The 27,400-nt window shown below is 49.8% G+C and overlaps 1 protein-coding gene across 2 annotated transcripts in view; it reads left to right on the top strand.

Moving 5' to 3' along the window:
- Positions 1–27,400, top strand: part of NUP155 (nucleoporin 155) — a 711,261-nt gene that overhangs the window by 354,383 nt on the left and 329,478 nt on the right. For both annotated transcript variants that reach the window (XM_085631101.1, XM_085631098.1), the window contains 2 exons: positions 9,131–9,235; positions 9,435–9,589. In XM_085631101.1, coding sequence (XP_085487227.1) covers positions 9,131–9,235; positions 9,435–9,589 — 260 coding nt within the window. The remainder of the gene's footprint in view (positions 1–9,130; positions 9,236–9,434; positions 9,590–27,400) is intronic.

Genomic DNA, 27,400 nt, shown 5'->3' with positions numbered 1-27,400 from the left:
GGACGGCCCTTGTGTTGATTGTGTGTGGTTCTGCAGGAGTTGTTGCGCAGACTTGGCCCTGAGATTGGGCCTTCTGCTTAGCTTGGGCTGCTTGTCCAGCTTTCAGCGGGGCTGTTTTTTTCCCCGTGGCTCTTTTGTTTTTTCCTCTGCTGCGGAAGTTCTTCCAAAGAGGGTTCCCAAGTCTTGCGACTTAACGTACAGTTAAACATATGCCTATAATGGACCCAATATCAGGGGTGCCTGCCAGACCAGATCCACATTTCTGAGAAGGCATCTCTGGACCTACAGTAGTGGATGTCTGATGCACATCTGGCATGTGGCAAACCATTTTGTCCTCATCTACCGGTGGCCACAGTGGCAGCAAATGCATCTTCCACTGGTTAGGAAGCTCACCTGAGGAAACTGCATAAACCTGAGGAAGCAGCTTGCCATTTGGCTAGCCCTCAAGTCATTGTTACCATCGATCAGGAGAAAATTGATGGCATGTTCTACTGCAGAAAGTGGTGGTGCTGACTCATGCTTTCTCTGTCTAGAGGTGTTTATGTTGCGGTGCTGGCTAACACGCTTTAGAATCTGGCTGTCAGTAAATCATCTGGAAGGGTTTTTCAACATCATGGCAGACAAACTCAGCAGATGTCATCTTGCCAACTACGAGTGGTTTCTGCTTCCATAGTTGGCTCAGGGACTTTCTTTGTATGGAATAATCCCATGGTGAACCTTTTAGCTGCGGGTTAAAACACTCAGTGGCCCGCTTTTTTCACTATCCAGTTCCACCATATGGGTCCCTGGGGAACACGCACCACCTCTGGTGGGATTTCTGCCTTTGGTACATATTTCCACTACTGCCTGGGATCCCATGTTCTCTGCCGAAAGTGAGGCATAGATCATTCTGACCCTGAACACTCACCCACTTTGTTTTCCCCTTCATTACAGCCTTCTGTACAAGCAAAGGGCCAGGCTTCTTCATCCGAACATCAACAATTTACTCTTTATTTATGGTGATTGAGCAGAACCTGCTGAGTGATTTTGACCTTCTGCCTGAAATTGTGAATGTCATTTTCGCCACTCGCTGCCCTTTCACCAAGTTCGGTTATTCAGGTCGTTGGTCTTTGTTTGCCTTCTTTAATGAGGCGTAGCATGTTGACTCTTAACAAAGTTGTCATATCTTCTATTATTTGTTTCGGCCCTGCAACTATTTGTTCTCAGCATCGTTAAAGGGTATTAATCTGCCTTCTCAACCTTACCTCATTTACCTGATCAGCTGTTACGATGCATTTCTTTCTAAGATATGTCTCCAATTCCCTTTGTCGTGCTACAGTGGGGTACAGCTTCTTACTCTGAAAATTTGTGCCCATTGCAATCACTACTGCACTTTGCGTGAGGGAGATTCAGGCTTGGTCAGTTCAGCCTAAGACCATTCCACATGTAACTCCATTTACAACCTTCATCCCGGACAGTTTGGACCATTGCATCCTTTCTTCCAAAAGTGGCTGTAGGAAAGTGGGTTTCTGTTGCAGTACCCCACCCCCACACGTTTTGCCTAATTTCTGATGCACTTTGACTAAATGTGCATTGGGTTCCTGCTAATCAGGTTTCCAGTACCTGTGTTCTTTCCCAGAACTGTACCTTTGTTTCCACAGTTGTCACACCTCTGGCACACATATAAGCCCCTTGTAAAAGGTACCAGTGGTCTCTAAGGGCTGTATCATTTATTGTGCCACCCTCTGAGACCCCTGACCCAACACATACACACTTCCATTGCAGACTGTGGTTTTGGTACAGCTAAAACTGAAGAGTTGACAGCCATGCATCCCTGTGGCATAGGTAAGTTACCCGTCTAGCAGGCCTTACAGCCCTAAGGCAGAGTGCTCTATAGTACAGGTTAGAGCATATTGCTCATGCAACTGCATGAGCAAAATGCCCCTACAGTGTCAATCAATCAAGTAACTTGTAAAGCGCACTACATACCCGGGCGGGTTTCAAGGCGCTGGGGGGGGGGAGGAGGCTGTTACTGTTCGTAGAGCCAGGTCTTGAGTTGTCTCCTAAAGGCCAGCAGGTCTTTGTTTTGGCGTAGGTAGAGGGGGACGGTGTTCCAGGTCTTGGCGGCGCGGTTGGAGAAGGATCTGCCTCCGGAAGTAGTTCTCCGGATGCGTGGGACTGTGGCCAGGGCGTGGTCAGCGGAGCGGAGTTTTCTGTTGGGTACGTAGAAGGAGAGTCGGCTGTTGAGATAGGCTGGGCCGGTTTTGTGGAGTGCCTTGTGTGCGTGGATCAGGAGCTTGAAGGAGATTCTTTTGTCGACGGGGAGCCAGTGCAGGTCTGCTGATGAGCTTGGACGAGGATCCGGCGTAGAGGGCGTTTCCGTAGTCGAGCCTGCTGCTGACCAGGGCCTGGGTGACGGTTTTCCTCGTGTCTAAGTCCATTCTCCGACAATTGAAGTGCAGTAAAGCTATATTGAGTACATGGGCTGGGAGCTTGTCATTACAAACTCCACAGCTCCATGATGCCTTTACTGAATGTGAGTAAGTTTGTTATCAAACTTGTCAGCATAATAAACCCACACTGATGCCAGTGTTGAATTTATTGGGTGATGCACTCATAGAGCATCTTAAAGATGCCCCCTGAAAAACGACCAACTCCCTAGTGTGTAGCTGACTCGTCTGCACCAGTTTGCCACTTCCAGACATGTTTCTGACCCCCTGAGGTGGGAGTCTTGTGCTCTCGTGGGTCAGAAACAAAGGCTGCTCTGGGTGGAGATGCTTCACAACTACCCCCAACCAGCAACAGCAGGCGGTGATCCTCAAAGGTGTCCTTCCGTTTGATATGCTAGCCAGGGCCTCTCTAGCTAGTGGCGATGCTCAAGCCCACTCCACCCCTCCTCCCCCCACCAAGGCCCACTTTTGGCGAGAAAATTAGTCATCAGGAGAGGTGTGCTCCTCTCAGCCATCCCTAAGGTGTCCTGGGCTGCTGACCCCCTCCTTTGAAAAATCTCAATATTGGATGGAAGTATTTTAGCCAAAAGGATTAGGGAATGCCCCCGCCCCAAAGGGAGGGGACATACAAAGGTTGTAGTCACCCTAAAGGTAAGTAGCACATTGGCTACTACCTGCCAGTACCTGAAACACCCCCAAATAGAGTATTTTATGGGCACCCCTGATCCTTGACCCTCTGATTCCTGGGGACTTAAAGAAGAGGACCGAAGAGGCGTGCAGCTGTGAAGACTGCAGACAACTGACTTGGCACCAGTCCTACCGGCCTGTGTGCAGCCCTCAAACGTGCTCCGAACAGCAACTCGTCCTGCGGGACCAGCTGCCTCTAAAACCCTGTGAGGAATGCCTTCCTTCCCCAGAGACCAAAAACTCCTGAGGACAGCGACCCTGTCCACAAAGAAACCAGCACGAAGGACTCCATTAAGTGGATTCTCCTCAGCGATCCTGACCTCGAATCCATCGGTGGCTGACCTCTACTGGACTCCACGAAGAAGCATGCAGCCTCAGCACAAAAGGTCCCCCACAACCGCGACCGGCTCCGGTGAAGATTTTCCGACTTCTAAAGGCAGCCCTGCATCTTCAACGCCCCAACTTTGGGGAGCCTTGCTGACGGTGTCACGCCGTACACAGACATATCAACTTACCTACACAATCATTGGTTACCTTCGCCCAGATTCCTGGTCTGAGCCTGCAGTCTATTTGTGAAACAGAGTTCCACCATTCATTTGCCCTGGGGGCCCATTGTTGCCTTTGCACCCTGAAACCGTCTTCCCCTGTGCTGCTGGTGGTGCCAGCTTGGTGCTGCTTTGTGGCCCCTCCCCATGTTTTCTTTAACACCTGGGGCCTGTACCCTGAAACCGCGGGTACTTACCTGCAAACCCTGCATCTCTGATCACCCCCAGTCTCCAAAGACTAACTTTGGGCACCAACTTTCACCTTTGACCTTTGCACCTGGTCGCCCACTTGCTGCTGGTGGTTCAGACTTGGTGCCCACTTGAACCTTGCCCTATGTTGGTCCAAACCCCGAAGGACTAAAGAGTATTGCATTTTAGCTGTTCATTGGTTTCACTGGTGCCAAGAAGGTTAAAGTGTTCCAGAAGCACATTTTATCCAGATGGATTGGCCTTTGCATCATACATTTGGCCAAAAAGGCATTTCTGAGGACCTTAAGATTTTACTTGGGCAAATGCTGCAAACTTGGCTCTAAATCAGGTTGTTTCCATCTTGCAAATCTATCACTGTGTGGGCAGCATCCTTATTTTCACTAGGTATTACTGTATTGATGCCCTGGTATGTAGATAGAAATGTGCATCATAAGAATAAGTAACTTAACCTTTGGCAACACTCTTTCTGGTGGAGCCTCTATCTACCTGCATATTTCCTTGCTACCTGCCCACCTTCGTCTGGGGAGTGGCCTTTAATGTCCAACAAGGTTCCAGGTTAGAACTGCTAACTGCCTGTTACCGCATCACTCTTGTCAGCCACTCTCCCCACCTGAGGACAAGGAAAAGGAAAGAAGACTAATGGCTGCACGGGCCAGAATATCACCTTGCCTGCCTTCTCTTTGCCCTGCCTCATCCTTCCAAAGAAGAGTAGAGACTCCGCCATCTGGACCCAAAAAGTTTATAATTCTACCTTGATCGTATTAGAAATTTCTGGGTGGAAGATTAACTTTTTATTGGATTCATTGGGGTGAAGAAAGGAAATGCTGTGCAGAATTGGACCATCTTACGATGGATAATGCTCTGCATTAAAATCTGCTATGCAATGGCCAAGAAACAACCCCTTGAGTGCTAGAGCGCTCAGTCAACCAGATTCAGGACTGCACCATTGCGTTTGCTCACCGAATTCTGGCCCTTGACCTCTGTCAAGTAGCAACGCGGGCGTCTCCACACATATTCACCAAGTACCATTATCTGGACAGTCCGGTCTGTTGTGATGGGCATTTTGCCCGTTTTATCCTCCAGGACTTCCTGGTCTGAATCTTTTTACAGGTCCTCCTCCCGGGAGGTATTGCTTGGGTATCTATTCTAAGGTAAGGAATCTACAGCTAAAAGTCCATATCAGATAAGCAAGTTACTCACCTAAGGTAACTCCTTATCTCGTAAAGACTCTTTATAACCACAGATTCCTTACCGACTCTCCCTTCCACCTGCAAACAGATTTCTGTCCATAGAGTACCCTTCTGAGGTCCTTAGTGCTTGCACACTAGTACATCAGCATAGTTTGTGGCTCCACGCTTCTGGCGTGGAAAGGTTGCAAAAAGAAACTGAAGTCAGCATGCTGGGGTGGTTCACATATAGCCACCACATACATCACTTTAGGCGCCACCACATACATCACTTTTGGCGCCACCACCACAGACCGAAATGACGCCACTTACCGTCGCACAGAGGTACGGCTGAAGAAGTTTCAAAATACAATCTGATACCTGGAGATAATTCTAAGGTAGGGAATCTGCAGCTAGATAGTCTCTACCAGATACGGCATTAATGAAGGTAAGTAACTTGTTCAGTGATGCCCCACTGTATAGCTTGGAGGGCACAGACTCTATTTGGATGTTATATTGATCTATTCTAAGTTGGCTCATAAGATTAAGCAGAGTAAATGAGCTGTTGGCACTGTTTGTTCTGATTTTGATACTATTTTTCATAAGTATATAGTTGTTGTTTATAGGTCGACAGCCCTAGCCGTTAGGCCAACTCCTCTCTGTAGGAAGGTGGAATCTGACTGCATGGGTACCCCCACTTTTTTCCTGGTGTTTTGCTGGTTTTTGTCTAGTCTGACTGGGATCCCGCTAATCAGGACCCCTGTTTATCTGCTTTCTCCTCTAAATTGATTGCATGTACTTTAGGTGCACACCAGATTGGATTCTGGGGTACCCTTATCAGTCCCTAGTATATGGTATACTATGTACCCTGGGCATAGGTATCCCAGAGGCCTCCCGGGGGCTGCAGCATGTATTATGCTGCCCCTGAGAGACCATTCAAACTGACACCACAGGTCTGCTACTGCAGCCTGTGTAAGGTGGTGCATGCACCCCTTACTTAGATATAGGTTCACTATATCTATTCTAAATCACTGCACATATAAACCTATCTGTCACCCCTATGGCAGGCCTTATCAATCCTGAAGTCAGGGTGCTGGGTTTTGTGAGAGGGTGCACCTGCATGAGCAGAGCCCCTCTGCAGCCTTTGGAATCTATTTTCCGAGGTCGTTTGTGATGCAGCCAACCATATATATTTAAGTGCATTATAACCTCGCGGTAAATGCTAACTTTAAAACGGCTGTTTAGAAACATGTTGTGTTTGGTGTCAAACACCTTGGAATCATACCTGTCCGTCAGTAACTAGCGGGGGAGGTATGATTCCACCCTTCTAGAGGGACTTATGTGAGACACCGGTACACCTGGTACCAGCTTTCTCGACCTGGGCGTCACAAAATGGATGTTGCCAGCCACAGACACGAGTCTGCCCTCCTGCTGCTGAGCCAAGCTCGAGCAGGGGGAAGGCTTGACAATAGATCTCCTGTCACAGGGAGGTGTGACCACCTCCCAGACAGGATTTAGTGTTTTGGGGCTGGCTGGTTGAGTGCACTCTTAGAGTGTTTGAAGTTTGCACTGGGGGCACATTTGGTGTCCCTGTGCATAGTCCAGTTCAAACCGGTTGCAGGAGCCATTGGCTCCTGCTCTGGCCCGAAACTGGACAAAGGACATTGGTGTAGCCACCCCTCTGTCCTGATCCTCCCATAGGTGGGTCCCCAGAGATTGTCACACTCCTTCCTTGGGTATAAAGTAGGAACCCCTGACTACATGACTTTGAATTTTACCAGGAATAAACTCTGCTACAGAAACCAAGTACTTCGACGATCTACACAACACTGGATGACTGAAGAATCTCCCTTGGAGTAAAGGAGTTACTCCCCTGCAAGGCAGGCACCTTTAACGCATCTGACCGGTTTGCATCTCCCGAGCTCCTGAGGACTCCGAAGATTTCTGCAACACAGGAGGTGGGTTCCCGAGCGTCCCTGAGGTCGATAAGTTCTCTCAGCAATCCTGGGACCCGTATCCCTTGTGGGCACCGTGAAACCCGAACCCCTGTGCACTGTGTACTTTTGCAGCACCATATGCTTTTCGGCGATCCCTGAGGCTGTGCTTTGGGCTACTTGTAGTCCTGATCCCGAGCAGTAATTCCACCGAAGATTTCCAGCCTACACTCCACAAGTGTTCCGTGGGCTGGTATTTTGTGATTCAGCTCGAGGTCCCTTCGCGATCCCTGGTCCATTGGCCTGTGGGTTCCTGTGAAGGTAACTTTGACTTTTAGTGGTCTTTCCTGGTTGCTCCAGACGTGCCCTGACTCTCCATTGCTTGGAGAGTCCCCAGGACCTTGCTGGTCCTCCCCGAAGCTTATTTACTCTGCCCGCATGGGTTGCAGTTGCCAAGGCTTGTTGGTTTTCAGTACGAACACTGACCCCCCAGCACTCGACATCCTTCGTGGGACAGCACACCACCGGACTTACGTCATCGTTGACGTCTCCTGGTCCCCGTGGCTGCAGAGTCCAGCATCGCATCATCTCACCCGAAGCACCTGACATCGGTGGGCATTCGTCTATCGTGACCTGGTCACCCTGAAGTGACCCAGACTCTGTCCCCTCTGCTTTCAGGTTCTTCTCACCTCGGATCCAGGCTTGGATCCCACCGGACATTTTTCATCTATCCGGCAGCAGCACTTTTCCGCATCACACCATTGAAAATGACGAAGGATTCCGACTTCACTAGACCCCTATGCACCCGGCTCCTCTGGGATAGGTAATACGGGTATCTCGGTACTCTCAAGGGTGCTGGCCCTGAACCTTCTATGGTTGAAAGGGTTTGCTTAAAGTCCTCTCTGAAGTGTCCTCAACCTTTAAAATTCCAACCTCGACCTTCCCATAGGATTGTACGGAGCTCGCGTCTGTGTTCTCACACTGCACCTGTCCTCCGTGGGTCCCCTGTGTCACTACCTTGGGTGGTTCCTTGGGGTCCCAACAATTCTACGTGCTCTAGGCACTGTATCTAGTCAAGTCGTGGTTGTTATACCACTTTCTTAGTATATGGTTCGGTCTCCCCCTAGAGCCCGCTGTGTATTGTGCTATTTACTGTCATTCTAGTGATTTAATATTGTGTGCTTTGTGCTCTAATCTCATAAAGAGGTTAGTAGAGAGGGTTTAGTAATAAATACATATATTTTATTTATCTCTTGTGTGGTTCTCCTTTCATTTGGTCATTCAGGAGGTTCTGATCTGGTAAAACAAGCTGCTTTACATTCCTTCGAGACTTAGGCTGAAGGCGGCTCTCAATAGCTACCACTACGATAGCTTTCAATAAAGGTTGTCTTTAACCTAATCATCAACAAGGGTTGTTTGGACTGGTACAAGGTGCCCACTTTAATTAGTGGACAGCATATACCAGGCCAACTTCTCGCACTCTCCCCAAAGAGATCACTTGTATAGTGCACTGTCCTCCACAGTACCCCAATTCACCTCTCAGAAGTATAGCAGCTACGTCAGTGCTTCTAGTGGGAGAATGTCTGCTAGAAGCCTGACACTCATTGCCATGCTCCCTTCAGTTTAGGGAGAGTAAACAGGTCCTTAGGGTTGCCCTTCACAAGCTGCTTGCTAATTGCAATTCAAAACATGTGAATCTGTTAGAATCAAAGTGGTGAAAGATACGTTACTTACAAATAGTAACAGTTCTCCAGAATTGGTGTTTAGATATTAACATGTGGCCTACACTCTTCCCAAATGAGGCTATGTTTACATCCTTCGCACATTTTTTCTTTGAAGCTCTCAGTATGACCTACAGGGTCGAAGGTTAGGCTTCTCCACTTCATCGGCTGAATGTGAGATGGGCAGCATATATTGCTCTCATAATGTTTACTTGCTATACATGTCTGTAAATGATGTCCTGAGATTTTCTGAATTATGATTGGGAATCATTCAAAGCATGTTAATCTTTGAAAGATACCAACAGTGGAGAAAAGATACTGTAGATAAGTAACTTTGTTTCTTTTTTGAATTTCATCCATTTTTTTTGTTAAAAGAATGAGAAATGTACTTTTTGGAATACATCTAGTGTCTGATCTGTTTCCTTTTTCCCATCTTAGTTTGAACATATGCTAAAACTCACTCAGCGATCAACAGATGAACTCTTTAATATTGCATTATATAATTGGCTGATACAAACTGACCTGACGGACAAGCTACTAGAGGTAAGGTTTTTGTATAGTGATGGTTTTAATTCAAGGACTTAGATTTTTTTCAAAATAATTACATTGCAGATTGTTGCTTACTATAATATGAGAGCAATTTCATGCCATAAATCTGGAAAAATAGATAGTATATGTATAATGTTTATTAGTTTTGTTTTCTATGATTTTAGTTTAATGATTACTTGTATGTTTCTTTTAGATAAATTCTCCGTATTTGGAGCCTTATTTGGTTCGTATGGCCAAGATTGATCAAAATAAGGTCCGATATATGGATTTGCTTTGGAGACACTATGAGAAAAATCGGAATTTCGGTAGTGCTGCCAGAGTATTGGCAAAGCTGGCAGATATGCACAGGTACAATTTGGCAAGATCTATAAATAAAATGTTAAATGAATTTGTAAACATCAATGCCTGATAGTTTTGTTTTTTTAAACTGTATTTAGATTTTTTGAAATGTAACAGTTAGGCAATAGGGAACAACACTTCCGGCACAGACAGGTTGCATGAAATAAATATAGCAACATTTCAGGTACATGGTAAGCATGTCTAAGATACAGATTGAAAACAGGGCAGTGGTGGCATGTAACAGTGAATACAGACTACAGGAATTGCAGAGGATACAACCACCTTCTTTTGGCCACTAACCCCTCCCTTGTTCGAAGGACACGATTTTCATTGATGTCTGGATAGGTTTCTCTAGTCAAGTATTGCTCTGGGACTATCAGTTATCTGAAAGAAACACGTTCGTTCTAGGTTCGAGGCATGTGGGCTGCTGAATTCATATCTGTGCATAGATCGCCGCCTAGTGTTGGGTCCGGATGTTTGCACGTTGTTGTCCTGGAAGAGTCTTCGAAGTATCACGAGATGGGTGACTCCTCCCCTGGACCACAGTGCGCATGGGCATCCTCTCCATCCTTAGATTGTTTTTTTCCGCCATTGGGTTCGGATGTGCTTATCTTAGCTCAAGCTAGGAAATTTCAGTTTAAGGCCAAAAGGCCTTTAGTTATCGTCGGTACTGTTCCCGTTCGGTATCGAATAGTCTCTTTAGTGCTTTAGCACCTTCTTCAGCTTTTCGGCTCCGCTTGGTCCGAACATCGAACTTCGCTCGACGATGGAATCGAGGACTCCGTTCAAAAGGTGTCCTCTATGCCACGCAAAATACCCACACATCGACGTCCACCCGGTATGCAACAAATGTCTCTCACCGAAGAAGACTCTCCGGAATCGACGGGCCGCGAGATTGGAGGCGCAGCAATCGGCGCCTGCCCTGGCCAACATCTTTAGCACCGAAGACGAGGACGCCGAGAGCGTGGAAGAAGTATACTCCAGCCCCGCTTCCGAACACGATTCCCGATCGGAAGACGACGATGAGGTGATCTTTCAGAGAGTAGAAGTCATAGACGAGGTAGGAGACTACGATGAGGCCTTTGGGGCCGAGGAAGATAGCTCCAGCAAGGAGCTAGGCCAACCCGTCAATACGGAGGCCAACAAAATACGTCGTCATGAGGCTCAGGTCGAGGGATCGCCTTCGGGCCTTACCCGAGATCAATCTCACGGTTCTTCGGCCCCGCCTTCAGTCCCGGCCTCGAACGTTTCGCAAGAGCCATTATTGTCGAAGACGACTGGATTCCCTTCAGCGAAACCGAAACCATCCATCGCACCAGTTCCATCGAAACCGAAAGTGAAACTGGTTGCTATCGGCTTGAAGGCCTCGAAACCCTCCACTGCTTCGACGCCGGCAAAGGTCCTCGGCTCCGACCGCGCAAAAAGGGATTTCGGTGCCGAGCTCACCGCAGCGGATACGGTTGCCGAGCCGAAGAAGAAGGCCCTCGGACCCCACAAGGCGCCCCAGCCTCTGGCACCGAAGACATCGGCCCCAACCACCAAAGTGAAGGTGGCCACCCCGTCTACGTCAACGTCTCAGACGGCGGCGCCGGCCAAGTCATCGACTACGACAAGCGTCGATACCCCCCTTCGGATCGATGACCCCACGACTGCAAAGAAGTTGGGGGCCGCTTCGACGCCTACCTCCAAGGTGCCGACCGGTTCCAAAGAGCCATCTGCGTTCACCGTGCAACAGGTCTCGGCGTCGTTGCAACGCATCCGAGAACGGGTAGCCCTCCACTCCACGTCGGGTCCCGACACGCACAAGGCTTCCAAAGCACCCTCGGCGCCGACCAACATCACGTTTGGGTTGCCGCCGCCCACAGTGCCGAAACTGTTCGAGATTCAGACACGTGTCCGCCAGACACAGTCCCCATCCACTGGACAAACAGATCTCGAGCCTTCACAGCCACACTTCATCGACGCCAACACTGGCAGGTTGATGCTCCGCAAGCGGAAAATCACACCAGAGAGGGGATTGGACTCCTATAAAATTCCTCTCAAACACAAATTGCTGGCAGGGTCAGAACCAGTGCTTCATGAACACTTTCAACCCTTCCATCAAGATCCACCGTCCTTTTCTCCGACGCCTTCAGAGGCGGACGCAGTAGAGGACTATGTAGGGGATGATACCACCTACCCTGGGGATATCGATCCTGATGATCACCTGCAAGACCCAGATCAGGCATGCGATGACCCCACAGACCAGGGTACCGCACCAGATACCCATGACACGCAGCTTTATAACGTAAAGACATCTCCCACAGAGGACACTGCTGCCTTTAATGCCCTCATAGAACGGGCTGCTGCCAATCATGGAGTAGAACTCCATTCTGACACTGTCGAAGAAGACTTCTTGGTGGACACTTTTGCCTCTACCGAAAGAACTGTCAAGACTCTGCCCATGCTAAAAGGGGTTCTCAAACCTGCCCAAGACATTTTTAAGGAAACAACCAGGGCACGGGTACTAAACCCCAGGATTGAAAAAAAGTACAAGCCTGCACCCGGAGACCCTATGTACATTAGGGGTCAGTTACCTTTGGACTCCATGGTGGTTGCTAATGCTCGCAAGAGAGCCCACTCACAAACAACAGGTGATGCTCCTCCCCAGGACAAGGAGTCCAAAGTGCTGGAAACATCAGGCAAACAGATTGCAGCGCAAGCAGCGAACATCTGGCGCATTGCCAACACGCAGGCACTCCTGGCCCGTTATGATAGGTCCCATTACGACACACTCGAATCACTACTCCAACATTTGCCTGATGAATATAAAGAGGCAGCGGAGATCCTCATTAGAGAGGGACAACTCCTTACCAATGCATCCATCAAGTGCGCACTGGATGCAGCCGACACAGCGGCGAGGGCAATCAACACAAGCGTCATGTTGAGACGGCATGCATGGTTGAGAATCTCAGGCTTCAAGCCAGAGATTCAGAACAATATCCTGAAATAGCCAGTCAACCCAGACTATTTATTTGGCCCTGAAGTTGACACTACCCTCGAAAATTAAAAAAGACACTGACACTGCGAAATCAATGGGGGCTCTGCAGACGCAGCAGTTTCGTAGTGGCTCCTTTCGTCGCCCCGGGAATAGAGGAGCAGCTAGAGTTCAGGGGTCACAGCAGCAGTACACTAAAGGAGGCACACAAAGTACCTATGATAAAACCAACAGAGGTGGATATCGTGGCTCCAGCACCAAGGGCAGAGGACGCGGTTACGGCAACACCAGGTCCTCCCCCAAAAACAAACAGTGACGCCCTCTCCCTGCCCCCCGACCACATAACACCTGTCGGGGGGAGACTCCAATGGTTCCTGTCAGCGTGGAAAACCATCACCACAGACAGGTGGGTCAGGGACATTATCCAACACGGTTACTGTCTCGAATTAACGTCCGCTCCACCCAACATACCGCCAAAGCACCGTCCTATGTCCGTAGAGCACTTGGCATTATTGCAGCAGGAAGTGTTAAGTATGCTGCAAAAAGGTGCAATAGAGGTCGTGCCCGTCAACCAGCATGGGACAGGGGTGTACTCTCTGTACTTCTTAATCCCAAAAAAGGACGGGTCGCTCAGACCTATACTAAACCTGAGACCCCTCAACCAATACATTCTCTCAGAGCATTTCCATATGCTCACCCTACAGCTTGTTCTCCCCCTACTCAGTCAGGGAGACTTCCTGGCCACACTGGACCTAAAAGATGCGCATTTCCACATACCCATACACCCTTCACACAGGAAATATCTCGGGTTCACTATTCAAGGCCATCACTATCAGTTCAAAGTTCTCCCCTTCGGAGTAACAACAGCACCCAGGGTCTTTACCAAGTGCCTAGCAACAGTGGCGGCACATCTACGGAGACAACACATTCACGTCTTCCCTTACCTGGACGACTGGCTTGTTCAGGCAAAGTCAGCCCAGCAATGTGCCAGCCACATGTCCCTCACCATTCACCTTCCTCACAGTCTGGGATTCTCACTAAATTACCCAAAATCACATCTCCAACCCGCACACGTACAACAGTACCTGGGCGCGACCATAGACACTCTGGCGGCCACAGCTCAGCCAAATTTGGTGAGGATCAACAGCATGCAACTGCTGATCACAAAGTTCAAACCTCAACACTCCCTTCCAGCGCGAGTGTTCATGCAGTTGATAGGCATGATGGCCTCCTGCATTCTCATAGTCCCGCACGCGAGACTACATATGCGCCCGCTTTAGGAGTGCTTGGCACGTCAATGGAATCAGGCTCACAGGCAATTAAAAGACCTAGTGTTGGTGAGCAGTCGGGCATACAACTCTGCATTGGTGGAATCCACAAAACCTTTGCAAGGGCCGACCGTTCTAAGAGCCTGTTCCACAAATAATACTGACAGCGGACGCCTCTCTCCAGGGTTGGGGAGCTCATGTACTCAACTACACAGTGCAGGGACTATGGACAACGCAACAAAAGAACATGCACATCAACGTTCTGGAACTGATGGCAATCTTCCTAGCCATGAAGGCATTCAAAGTACACTTGTGCAACAAAGTCGTGTTGATCCGGACGGACAACATGACTGCCATGTACTACATACAGAAGCAGGGAGGAACACACTCTCCACAGTTGTCTCATCTGGCTCAGAGCATGTGGAAGTGGGCCATTCAGAGGAACATATTCCTCATGGCGGAACACCTCCCCGGCAAGGACAACCAGATGGCGGATCTGCTCAGCAGACACAGCCACCAGATGTACGAGTGGGAGCTACACCCGTCAGTTCTCCAACCGTACTTCCAACAGTGGGGTCATCCAGAGATAGACCTATTCGCCACAAACGAAAACGCAAAATGCCAAAGCTTTGCCGCCAGGTTCCCACATCCACAGTCACAGGGCAATGCGATATGGATGAACTGGTCCGGCAGATTTGCGTACACTTGTCCCCCAGCGCCACTAATACCTCTAGTGGCACGCAAACTGCGACAACACTCACTAACACTCATCCTAGTTGCTCCCACATGGGCGCGCCAACCATGGTACACCACCTTTCTAGAACTTTCCGTGGTGCCGCATCAAAGGCTGCGGATCAAACCCGCACTCTTGACGCAGAACCATGGCGAGATTCAGCACCCAGATCCGCAACAGCTGAACCTGGCAATCTGGCTCCTGAAGTCTTAGAGTTTGGCTACCTAAACCTGCCACCTGACTGTATGGATATCATCAAGGAGGCCAGGAGACCCACTACCAGATCTTGCTATGCGGCTAAATGGAAGAGGTTTGTCATTTACTGCAACAACAATGACATTAACCCGCTGGACGCATCCATTCAAAACATCATCTGTTACCTCCTACACCTATACCGATGCAATCTGGCATACAACTCAATACGTATCCATTTAACCGCGATAGCGGCCTATCTCCAAAACAGGCAGCACCTCTCTTTATTCAGAGTGCCTGCCATCAAAGCCTTCTTGGAGGGACTCAAACGAGTAATTCCCCCAAGACACCCACCGGCACCGGTGTGGAACCTCAATTTGGTCCTTACCAGATTAATGGGTCCACCCTTTGAACCTCTCCATTCATGTGAGATTCAATTCCTCACCTGGAAAGTAGCTTTCTTAGTGGCGATCACTTCATTAAGAAGAGTTAGTGAACTCCAGGCACTAACCATTCAAGAGCCATTCATACAGGTTCACACAAACAGGGTGGCACTACTTACCAACCCCAAATTCATGCCCAAAGTGATATCGCAGTTCCACATGAATCAAACTATTGAACTGCCTGTTTTCTTTCAAAATCCACAAAATGTCGCACCATGCTCCATACACTAGATGTGAAGAGGGCCCTCATGTACTATATAGACAGAACTAAGGACTTTAGAAAAACAAAACAACTTTTCGTTGCCTTTTCTCCACAACACAAGGGCAAAGCCATTTCCAAAGCAGGGATAGCCAGGTGGATCGTTAAATGTATTCAAATTTGCTATCAAAAAGCTAAACGCACATTAACGATTCCCCCACGAGCCCACTCAACACGAAAGTTAGGGGCGTCCATGGCTTTCCTAGGAAACATTCCTTTACAGGAAATATGTAGAGCAGCCACATGGTCCACTATACATACATTTACCAAACACTACTGTGTAGATGTACACTCAAAACAGCAGGCAGCTGTAGGACAGGCTGTTCTCAAAACTCTTTTTCAGACTGCTGCAGCCGGCACGGGTAGCCGCCGCTAATAGAGGAACTGCTATGTATTCTATGCACAGATATGAATTCAGCAGCCCACATGCCTCGAACTGAATATGCTACTTACCAGTATGCATCTGTTCTTGGCATGTAGGGCTGCTGACATTCATATCGCCCACCCTCCTCCCCGGCGCCTGTAGCGGCTGCAGCTCTCAGAATTACTGTATAGCATGGTCATCACTTACTGTATCTACTCCATCACTGCAACAATGGCGAAAAACAATCTAAGGATGGAGAGGATGCCCATGCGCACTGTGGTCCAGGGGAGGAGTCGCCTATCTCGTGATACTTCGAAGACTCTTCCAGGACAACAACGTGCAAACATCCGGACCCAACACTAGGCGGCGATCTATGCACAGATATGAATGTCAGCAGCCCTACATGCCAAGAACAGATGCATACTGGTAAGTAGCATATTCAATTCCATACCTTAGAATTACCCCCAGGCGTCAGACTGGATCTGTAAAGTTTTTTCGTCAGCAGTACCTCTGCGCGTCGGAAGGTGGCGTCAGTCGGATGCCCGTCTGTCATTGGCTTCGTGGTCGCCAGCCTGACTGACGTCAGTTCTTTCTTTTTCCGTGCCAGCCAGCGCAGACCCGGAGAGAGCGGTGCCTCCAGTAATTTTTTCACTGAACTTTTTGAGCGACTTTTGTTAACTTCTTTTTTAAGTCTACGACTTCTGCTGCACGAGGGATGCCTGGATCCAAGGCATGCGGCTCCTGTACCAGTCTGATGTCGCTTATGGATCCGCACCGCGTGTGCCTATTTTGCCTGGAGCGCGACCATGACCCCAAGTCATGCACCGACTGCCGGTCCATGGCTCCGAAGGCTTTGCAGGATATATCTTGAAACCTGCTTGAGCGCCGGCGGTCGGCTCCGTGCCATTCGAGGTCTCGGTCGCGAGGGAGGTCGAGGGACAAGTCACCACTCGACCATCACCACTCGTCCAAGTCATCGAAGTCTTCACACTCGAGGTCGGGTAAGTCGAAGCACAAAAAGAAGTTTAAGAAGCTTCGTCACTCTTCGACTTCTCCCCGCCGGTCGGCTGACGCGACAGGGATGCTGTTAGTGCCCTACCGCGCGCGGAGCCCAAAGAGTCGACTCTTGGATTCCCTCCCTCCCTCCCTCCCTCCCTCCCTACCCGGGACCCGGAGCGACTCCTGCCCAGCTTTGTAAATTTTACAAGGCGATGCACGCCATCTTCGAGCAGCCCGAACCCGCCGGCGCACCTTCGGGCCCCGCAGACTCGGTTGGGGGGCCTAGGGCTTCTCCTCAGTCTGCTCCGGCGCCTCAGGCCCCTTGTGGATCCAGGCCTGGATCTGGATTGGTTGTCCTTATTACACCTCCACCGGCACCGCTTCCTCCGGCACCGCCACCGACGCCAGTCGTGTCCCCGGCCGGCGTCTACCCCGGCCCCCATCCTGATGTGGACCCAGAGCCGGACCGGCGTCGAGCGGGGTTTTTGTGCCCCTTCTTAGTCCTGGGGTCTCTTTTCAGCCAGATTGGCAACATGAGGATGATGAGGAGGACTGGGAGGGGTTAGGGGAACTGATAACCTAGAATATGAACAGGACTGGAGAGTGGAACTGGGGGATGCTAGTGGTCTCGACACCTCCCCTGACCCTGGCATGTTGTCTCCTCCTACCATGGTTACGGAGGAGGGAGCGTCATATGCTGTGGTGTTGTGTAGGGCGGCCGAGGCTCTCAACCTCGAGCTTCCTACGGTGGCGTTCAGGACTAACCTCCTGACAGATGTGCTTCAGCCGGCTGCAAGCTCTTTGGAGCCCTGCTGCCGTTTAATGAGGCCCTTACCGACGTCCTTTTGGGCATGTGGTCCAAGCCCAACACGGGGGCTCCCATGGATAGGATGATTGCCCGATGCCACTGCCCGGCTCTGGGCAACCCCACTTTCCGCTCCCAACAGCCCACCCCGGAGAGCTTGGTGGTCCAAGCCTCCACTTCCAAGAGCGCATTCCCTACCACTCCACCGGAAATGGAATCCAAGAAGCTGGATCATCTTGGGAAGATGATTTTCTCTTCCGCCAACGTGGGACTGCAGTTGGTACACACCGCATGTCTATTGGGCCATTATTCCCACTCTGTGTGGGATACGGTTGCGCAGGTGCTGCCTCAGTGTCCAGAGGAGGCGTGGACAGTGCTCTCCCAGGCTGTCGCTGCCGGGAAAGATGCGGCGAAGTTTACCATCCATTGTGGGCTGGATACCGCCGACTCTCTTGGCAAGACAATTTCAATGTCTGTAGCCCTTCATCACTAGTCCTGGATGAGATCGACTAGCTTTTCGGGGGATGTCAAGAACACCCTCATAGACATGCCCTTTGATGGCCGCTGCCTTTTTGGCGACAAAGGGGACGACGCTCTAGAGCGCTTCAAGGACTCACGGGCTATGGCCAAGTCCTTGGGCCTCTCCAGCTGCCCAGCGCAGTCTACTTTTCACCCCTTTCGTGGCTACGGAAGGGGTGCTCCACTACTTCCCGCTCAGAGCCATAGGCCGCACCAAGTTTCCCCAACCTTCGCACGGACGAGGACGTGGCAACCATCGTGGTTCAGCGGGACAGCGGGTGGGCCAGTCCACCAACCCTCCTCTGCAGCAGCCTCCAAACCCTCCTAGTCCGACCTTTCAGGCCCATCAAATGCCAGTGGGCGGCAGGATCCGCCATCACCTCCTCCACTTGCGCACCATCACATCAGACAGGTGGGTTTTGCAGATAGTCCGAAGGGGCTACTCCCTCATCTTCCATTCTACCCCTCCGGCCATGCCACCTCAATACCACTGCATGTCGGAGGATCACCTGGCACTTCTTCAACAGGAAGTTTGGGCTCTCTTGGCCAAGGGTGGCCATCAAGCGCGTTCCTGCTCCAGAAGTAGGTCATGGTTGTTATTCCCACTACTTTCTGGTACCCAAGAAGAACAAGGGCCTGTGTCCTATCTTGGATCTCAGAAACGTCAACCGCTTCCTCCAGAAGGAGAAGTTCAAGATGTTGACGCTCGCTCTTGTCTTGTCTGCCCTCGACCCTGGAGACGGGATGGTAGCGTTTGACTTGCAGGACGCTTATTTGCACATCCCCCGTCCTGCCCGCCCACCGGCGTTACCTGCGGTTCACGGTAGGCCATGAGCATTTTCAGTTCACAGTGCTCCCCTTTGGCCTTAACAGCACTCCTCAGGTGTTCACAAAAGTGATGGTGGTGGTAGCAGCTCATCTGTGCAGATCAGGGGTTCATGTCTTCCACCTATCTCGACTGCTGTCTCCCACCTCCAGGCAACGGCCGACCTCCTGCATTCGCTGGGGTTCTCCATCAATGTGCTGAAGTCGCACCTGATTTGCTCTCCGAAGCTCCTCTTGATCGGAGCGGTTCTGGACACGACGCAGTTTTGGGTTTATCCTCCCGAACAGCGAGTCCGGTATATTTGTGCTATGATTCCGATCTTTCATCCTCTATCCCGGGTTTCGGTCCGGATGACCCTGAGGCTGCTGGGCCTCATGGCGTCCGACATCCTGCTGGTCGATCACGCCAGGTGGCATATGCAGGCTCTGCAGTGGGACCTGAAGTTCCAGTAGGCGCAGCATTAGGGGAATCTGTCCGATTGCGTTCAGATCTCGGAGGGTACTGCTCGTCAGTTGCAGTAGTGGCTCACGAACCAGGATTGGGTCAACAGCAGATCCTCTCCCTTCCCCAACCAGAGCACACAGTGGTGAAAGGCGCATCCCTTCTGGGATGGGGCGGCCATATGGGAGAGGCGGAGATTAGAGGCCTCTGGTCTCCGGCGGAGTCCGGGCTCCACATCAACCTTCTGGAGCTTCGGGCAAATCGTCTTGCACTCAAAGCATTCCTTCCCTCTGTCTGGGGAAGCGTAGTGCAGGTGTTCACGGAACACACCACTGCCATGTGGTACTGCAACAAACAAGGCGGGTTGGGGTCGTGGACCCTATGTCAGGAGGCCCGCCGCCTCTGGACATGGCTGGAACATCAGGGTATATCCCTTGTGGTTCAACACCTGGCAGGTTCCCTGAACGCCAGAGTGGACGAACTCAGCCGCTGGTGCATGATGGATCACAAATCACGTCTTTACTCGGAGGTGGTGCAAGGTCTCTTTCGACAGTGGGGAGAGCCTTGGTTAGATCTATTTGTCACCGAAGAGAACTCACAATGTCGGCAATTCTGCACTTTGGTATTTCCAAGGCGCCACTCGCTAAGCGATGCTTTTCATCGGGAGTGGAGTTGCAGTCTGTTGTACGCCTTTCCGCCTATACCACTTCTGCCCAGAGTGCTGAAGAAGATCAGGCGCGACCAGGCGCAAGTCATCCTTGTGGCTCTGGATTTTGCACGGAAAGTGTGGTATCCCGAGCTGCTCAACATGGCCATCGAACCTCTGAACCGTCTGCCTCTTCGGGAGGATCTTTGTGAGAAGTTGTCCTGATATATGATGTCACTAGTTCTAGTGTACACCTTGTATCAGTCCAAACAACCCTTATGGTGATTGGTTGTAAAGTCAACCTTATAGACCAGCTTTCCTAGTGGTAGCATGGACAAGAGCAGTCTTAGGCTAAACTCAGTATGGCATGTGAAGCCAGCTGTTATACCATTTGCAACCCCTTGAATACCAAATGAAAGGACACCACAACAGATATATTATAAAAATAGAATGTATTTATTCTAGTCACAATACCCTCGGCACTCTTTATGAGAGTACTCCCACTCTTATACTAATCTGGGGGGCTGGGTTGCCTGCTAGGTCCCTCCTATGGGTGGGACCAGGGAGGGGGGTGGTTACACCCCCTTCCCTTTGTCCAGTTTCGCGCCAGGACTGGGGCTGGAGTGCCCCAGCACCGGTTTGAACTGGACTATGCATGGGACACCTTGTGTGCCCCAGGCAGTGTCTCGTTTCAATTATCCCTCCCTGCCCCAATACACCAAGGCCTGTCTAGGGTGGTGCTAGCACCTCCCAAGGCAGGAAACCTATTGTCCAAGCCTCCCTCGCTGGAAGGTCTCCCAGCAGCAGGAGGTCAGACTTGTGTCTGTGGCAGCTGCATCCATTTTGTGATGCTGGGGCTCTGGTTAAATTTAACCGGGTAGTAGGTCTTCAACACGTTTTCTCTCTCTAGAAGGGAGGAATACTATCCTCATTGCCAGAAATGGTGTGGGGGTAGTATTCCAAAGTGTTAGACACCTTACACGACATGTTTTGATAAAGCCAAACCATAGTTACCATAACCGCGAGGATTAAAAGGCACTTTAGGAGTATATGGTAGGCGATATCATAGAACAGCTATAAGGACATGGTTCCGAAAGCTGCAGACAGGCTCAGCTCATGCTAGAGCACCATCTCACATGTTACCAAGCACTCTGCCTTCAGGATTGTTAAGGCCTGCCATAGGAGTGACTGATAGGTTACCCATGTGTCTATATATAAGGTAGGTATAGGAATACTACACCTAAGCAAGGGGTGATTACACGACCTTGCCCCAGCTGAGTGATCAGCCAGTTGTGTCATAATGGAAGGCCAGCCAGGGGTGGCATAATAAATGCTGCAGCCCCTGGTAGGCCTAGGGTGCACCTATGCCCTGGGTACCTAGGGTACACTCTACAGGGCCCTAAAAGGTGATCTAAGTCGAAAACCAGTGAAGCAAAAGCAAAAAGTGGGGGTGAACATAGAAAGCTGACCCTACTCTCCTACACAACCCCCCCTCCCCCCCCCCAACTTAGGGACATTAAACTAACCTTGACCAGTTGAGTCTTCATGTTCTAAGTGGAAATATCTGGAGAGTCCATCTGCATTGGCATGGTCAGTCCCAGGTCTATGTTCCACTGTGAAGTCCATCCCCTGTAGGGAAATGGACCACCTAAGAAGTTTGGGATTTTCACCCTTCATCTGATTTAGCCACAAGAGGGGCTTATGGTCTGTCCGAATCTTGAAGTGAGTGCCAAACAGGTATGGCCTCAGCTTCTTCAGGGCCCAAACCACAGCAAAGGCCTCCCTCTCAATAGCTGACCAACGTTTCTCTCTAGGGGTCAGCCTTCTACTAATAAAAGCAATGGGCTGGTCTTGACCATCTATATTCAGTTGTGAAAGAACAGCTCCCACACCCAACTCAGAAACATCTGTCTGGACAATGAACTCTTTGGAGTAGTCTGGACTTTTCAGAATAGGTGCGTTGCACATGGCCTGCTTCAGGGCATCAAATGCCTTCTGACAGCTTACTGTCCACTGAACTTTTCTTTGGCATCTTCTTAGAGGTCAAGTCATTAAGTGGTGTCACAATGGACCCATAGTTCTTAACAAACTTTCTGTAGTACCCAGTCAGGCCCAAGAAAGTCCAGTTCTTTATGGTCTGGATCTTGCTCTCCAGTGGTTGAACCTGACCCCCACCTACTAGGTGGCCCAGGTACACAACCTTGCTCTGCCCTATCTGGCACTTAGTGGCCTTGATAGTGAGGCCTGCCTTTTGCAGGGCCTCTAAAACATTCCTCAGGTGTACCAGGTGATCCTCCCAGGTGGAGCTAAAGACAGCAATATCACCCAGATAAGCTGCACAGTAGTCATCCAGACCTGTAAGGACTTGATTCACCAACCTTTGAAAAGTGGCTAGTGCATTCTTCAAGCCAAAGGGCATTACCACAAATTGATAATGTCCTCCTGGGGTTGAGAAAGCAGTTTTGTCCTTTGCATTCTCAGCTAGTCTGATTTGCCAGTAGCCTGCTGTCAGGTCAAATGTACTCAAAAACTTGGCAGCTGCCAATCTGTCAATGAGCTCATCTGCCCTAGGTATTGGGTGGGCATCTGTCCTAGTGACAGCATTGAGACCTCTGTAATCCACGCAGAACCTCATCTCTCTCTTACCATCTTGGGTGTGAGGTTTTGGCACAAGCACTAAAGGACTAGCCCAAGGGCTCTCTGAAGGTTCAATGACTCCCAGCTCCAACATCTTTTGTACCTCAATCTTTATGCAGTCCCTGACATGGTCAGGTTGCCTGTAGATTTTACTCTTCACAGGCAGACTGTCACCAGTGTCCACCTCATGGGTGCACCAGTTTGTCTGACTTGGGGTCGGAGAGAACATATGTCTGTAGGCCTGTAGAACTTGTCTGCAGTCCTGTTGCTGTCAGAAAAGACCACACCATCAACTGAACTATCATCAGGGTTCTGAGTCAGCAAGTCTGGGAGAGGGTCACTCTCTTCCTCCTGCCCCTCATCTGTAGCCATGAGTAAGCCCATGTCTGCCCTGTCAACATATGCCTTTAACCTGTTGACATGAAGCACCCTGTGGGGGCTTCTGGGAGTCCCAAGGTCCACCAAGTAGGTGACTTCTCCCTTCTGTTCAACAATAGTGTGGGGTCCAGACCATTTGTCCTGGAGTGCTGCTGGGGCCACTGGCTCCAACACCCACACTTTCTGCCCTGGCTGGTACACAGTCAGCACAGCCTTTTGGCCATGCCAAGCTTTTTGGAGTTCTTGGCTTGCCTCAAGGTTTTTAGAAGCCTTCTTCATATACTCTGCCATCCTGGAGCGGAGGCCAAGTACATAATCCACTATGTCCAGTTTGGGTTGTCTGAGAGGTCTCTCCCATCCTTCCCTTACTAGACACAGGGGTCCCCTTACAGGATGCCCAAACAAAAGCTCAAAAGGGCTGTAGCCAACCCCCTTTTGTGGGACCTCTCTGTAAGCAAACAGAAGGCAGGGTAAAAGGATGTCCCATCTTCACCTAAGATTGTCTGGTAAACCTTTTATCATCCCTTTTAGGGTCTTGTTGAATCTTTCCACAAGCCCATTGCATTGTGGGTGATAGGGTGTAGTGAATTTGTAGTTTACACCACACTCTTTCCACATTGCAGTTAAATATCCTGACATGAAGTTGGCACCTCTGTCGGAGACACCCTCCTTTGGAAAACCCACCCTGGAGAATACTCCAAGTAGGGCCCTTGCCACAACAGGGGTATAGCTTCTGGATACCTGGTGGCATGGTCCACTATCACCAGTATGAATCTGTGCCCAGATGCTGTTTGGGGGTCCATTGGTCCTACAATGTCTATCCCCACTCTCTCAAAGGGAACCCCCACCACAGGTAGTGGTATGAGGGGGGCCTTTGTGGTGCCACCTGATTTGCCATTGGCTTGGCAGGTGACACAGGAGCGACAAAACTCCTTGGTATCTTCTGACATGTGAGGCCAGTGAAAGTGAGGGAAAAGTCTGTCCCAGGTCTTATTCTGGCCTAAGTGTCCTGCAAGGGGAATATCATGGGCCAAGGTAAGAAGGAAGCCTCTGAAACTCAATGGTATGACCAACCTCCTGGACTCACCAGGCTTGGGGTCTCTAGCCTCTGAGTACAGCAGCCCTTCATCCCAATACACTCAATGGGTACCTTGAGCATTCCCTGCAGCCTCAGCAGCAGCCTGCTGTCTGAGGGGTTCAAGAGAAGGACAGTCTAATTGTGCCTGCCTCAGATCTGCCCTTGAAGGCCCCCCTGTCCCAAGAAACTCAACCTGGTCAGGTTCCAGTTCTTCTAGGACAGTTCCTTCAGGGCTCTCAGAATCATCCTCCTGTGTGGGCTGACTCTCTACCTGAGGCAGGGGGGAAGGCACAGCCTTAACCCTACTGCTCTTTCTCTTGGGTTGTGTCTGGTCCATTGTCCCAGGATCCAGCACGTGTTCAGTGTTGCACTTTTTGGCCTGTGACCTAGTCACAGCAAGGACATGTGCATCTATTCCCAGCATTTCTGCATGGGTCCTATACTCCACTTCAGCCCACACTGAAGTTTCAAGGTCATTTCCCAACAGACACTCTACAGGAAGATCTGAACTCACCACAACTTTCTTGAGGCCAGTTACCCCTCCCCAGGAGAAGTTAACAATTGCCACACTATGGGAGGTAGTGGCATTGCTAGCGTTGGTCACTAGGTAATTCTCACCTAGCATGATCTGTGCAGGGTCCACAAAGGCAGGTGTCACCATTGTGATACTAGCACCTGTGTCCCTGTAGGCCTGAGCCGTTCTTTGGTTGATCAAAGGAGTCTGTCTGGACTTGCCCAGGTTACTGGGACCCACAGTAGAGGACAAAGCTATGTCCCCATCACAGATCAGAACAGCCTCAGTGGGTATTCTGACTAGGCCAGAATCCACTTCAGTTCCCAGGGTTAACCCTATTACACCCTTTTGCTGGGACCCGCCACTTACAGCTGGACTAGGGGGTACAGTTGCCTTAGGGGCAATGGTGGTTGGGGGCTTGTCCTTTTTGGTGCACTCACTAAACCAATGGGAATTGGACTTACTATAGTTACACCAAGGTTTCTTTTGGCCATCTTTCTTTTTATCCTTTTTGGGACCACCCTCCCCCTGAGCCTTTTAGGGGCCTAGTGAAGACTTCTGGTCTTTCGATTTCTGCTCATTACCCTTCTGGTCTGCCTTTTTCTGATCACCGCCCTGGTTCTGGTTTTTCTGCTTAACTCTAGTCTTGACCCACCTATCTGCCTTCTTTCCCAATTCCTGGGGAGAAGTTAGGTCAGAGTCAATCAAGTGTTGATGCAGCAGCTGGTTTTGACAGTTGTTAAGGATTTGTTCTCTCGTGATCAAATTATACAATCCTGTATAGTCCTTAACCTTACTACCCAATAACCAGCCTTCCAAAGCCTTAGTGGCACAATCTACAAAGTCAGTCCAGTCCTGAGTCTGTGTCTTCTGGGTATCCCTGAACAACAACCTGTATTGTTCAGTGGTTAGGCCAAACTCATCAATCAGAGCACTCTTCAGGACAGTGTAATTGTCAGCATCCTCATCACTAACTGTGAGGAGCTTGTCTCTACCTTTCTCAGAGAAGGAGAGCCACAAGATAGCTGCCCACTGACTTCGGGGTACCTGCTGTACTTTGCAAGCTCTCTCCAAAGCAGTTATCCATTTGTGGATGTCATCCCCACACTTGTAGGGAGGGACAATCTTGCTCAGGTTTCTATTATCATAGGCCCTGTCTCTATCCTTAGGGATATTGCTGCCATCAGTGGGTCCTAACCCACTTAACTTTTGCTCTCTGGCCAGAGCAAGTCTCTCTTTGGCAAGGGCAAGTTCTTCCCTTTCAATCCTCAGATTGACTTCCCTCATTCGGGCCTGATGCTCTTTTCTCTGTGGAGAAGTCATTCCCCTGTGAGAAGAGGCATTGGAGCTATTAGAGACATGGGAGTGGATAGATTCCCTTGAAGGGGATCTTTCTCTCCTGCTTCTCTGGTTAAGTCCACTTGAGGGTCTGAATGGGGGGACCCCAGTCAGACTACCATGTAGGCTTAAGTTAGCCGGCTATGTCTCCTAACTTGGACCTGGCTGTCTACCTCATCTTCTGAAGTCCCTGCTGACTCTTCTTGATCAGTATTGTGAGGGAAGTCTTCTGTGGAGGGTAGACCCTCATTGGTACCTAAGGCACCATCCTGGGAGGCTCTCTGAGCATCATACTCTTCTAAGATCTCCACTAGATAAATGAGGGTAGGGTTTGAACCCTGTTTTAACTTTCTGGAGGTACACAATTGTTAGGGTATCATATCTAGAGGGTATCTTTCTAGGATATCCCCCTCCTGAGAGAGAATCAACTTGATCTCCTCTCAGAGACATGATATAGCGAGGATGTGGTTCGTGCACCTACCTACACTAGTTGTATCTACTAAAATCGCTCTAGTAGTTGTAGTCAGGGTGTGCTAGGCCCTTCAACCTACAACAACTAAGTTCAGTAGAACTTAAGTATTTATAAGCTATGTTATATGTACCTTACAAATATCTTTGTGATCTTTCAATTTGATATCTCAAGATTGCAATGGTATTACAACAGCAAGCTCAGATCCCAACCACTGCTCACCAATGTGAGAAGTTGGCCTGATACATGATGTCACTAGTTCTAGTGTGCACCTTGTATCAGTCCAAACAACCCTTATGGTGATTGGTTGTAAAGTCAACCTTATAGACCAGCTATCCTAGTGGTAGCATGGACAAGAGCAGTCTTAGGCTAAACTCTGTATGGCATGTGAAGCCAGCTGTTATACCATTTGCAACCCCTTGAATACCAAATGAAAGGACACCACAACAGATATATTATAAAAATAGAATGTATTTATTCTAGTCACAATACCCTCAGCACTCTTTATGAGATTCAAGGTAAGTACAACACAGTCTTATTTAAGCATACATAAGTCACACAGGTAAGTAATACAGTTAGGCCCTAGGGGCCACGCAAACCATATACTAAGTAAGTGGTATAAGAACCACTGTCACGAACACAGGTTAGGCCTAGGGAATCGCTGGGGCTACACTATCCTATCAGTTGCTAGGCAGTGGGAGGCCCACGGGATTCAGGTGCAGAGTGGAAACACTCACGTGTAATGCGTTAAAGTCGATAGAAATAGTAGTATTTAGAAATTAAGAGTTTTAGGACACTTCGGAAGGACCTAGGAGTTAGAGACTTGGAAACTAGACACTAGGATAGTCAATACCCTTGTGAGCACCGGAGTACTCAAGTTACCTAGCCCACGGGTTGCGGGTGCATAGGTGTGAACTTGCGTCGGGTTTCGTCG

Source organism: Triturus cristatus, chromosome 2_1, assembly GCF_964204655.1.
Source record: "Triturus cristatus chromosome 2_1, aTriCri1.1, whole genome shotgun sequence".
NCBI lineage: Eukaryota > Metazoa > Chordata > Amphibia > Caudata > Salamandridae > Triturus > Triturus cristatus.
Note: the sequence above shows the minus strand (reverse complement) of the source record. Positions and strands in the feature narration are given on the sequence as shown.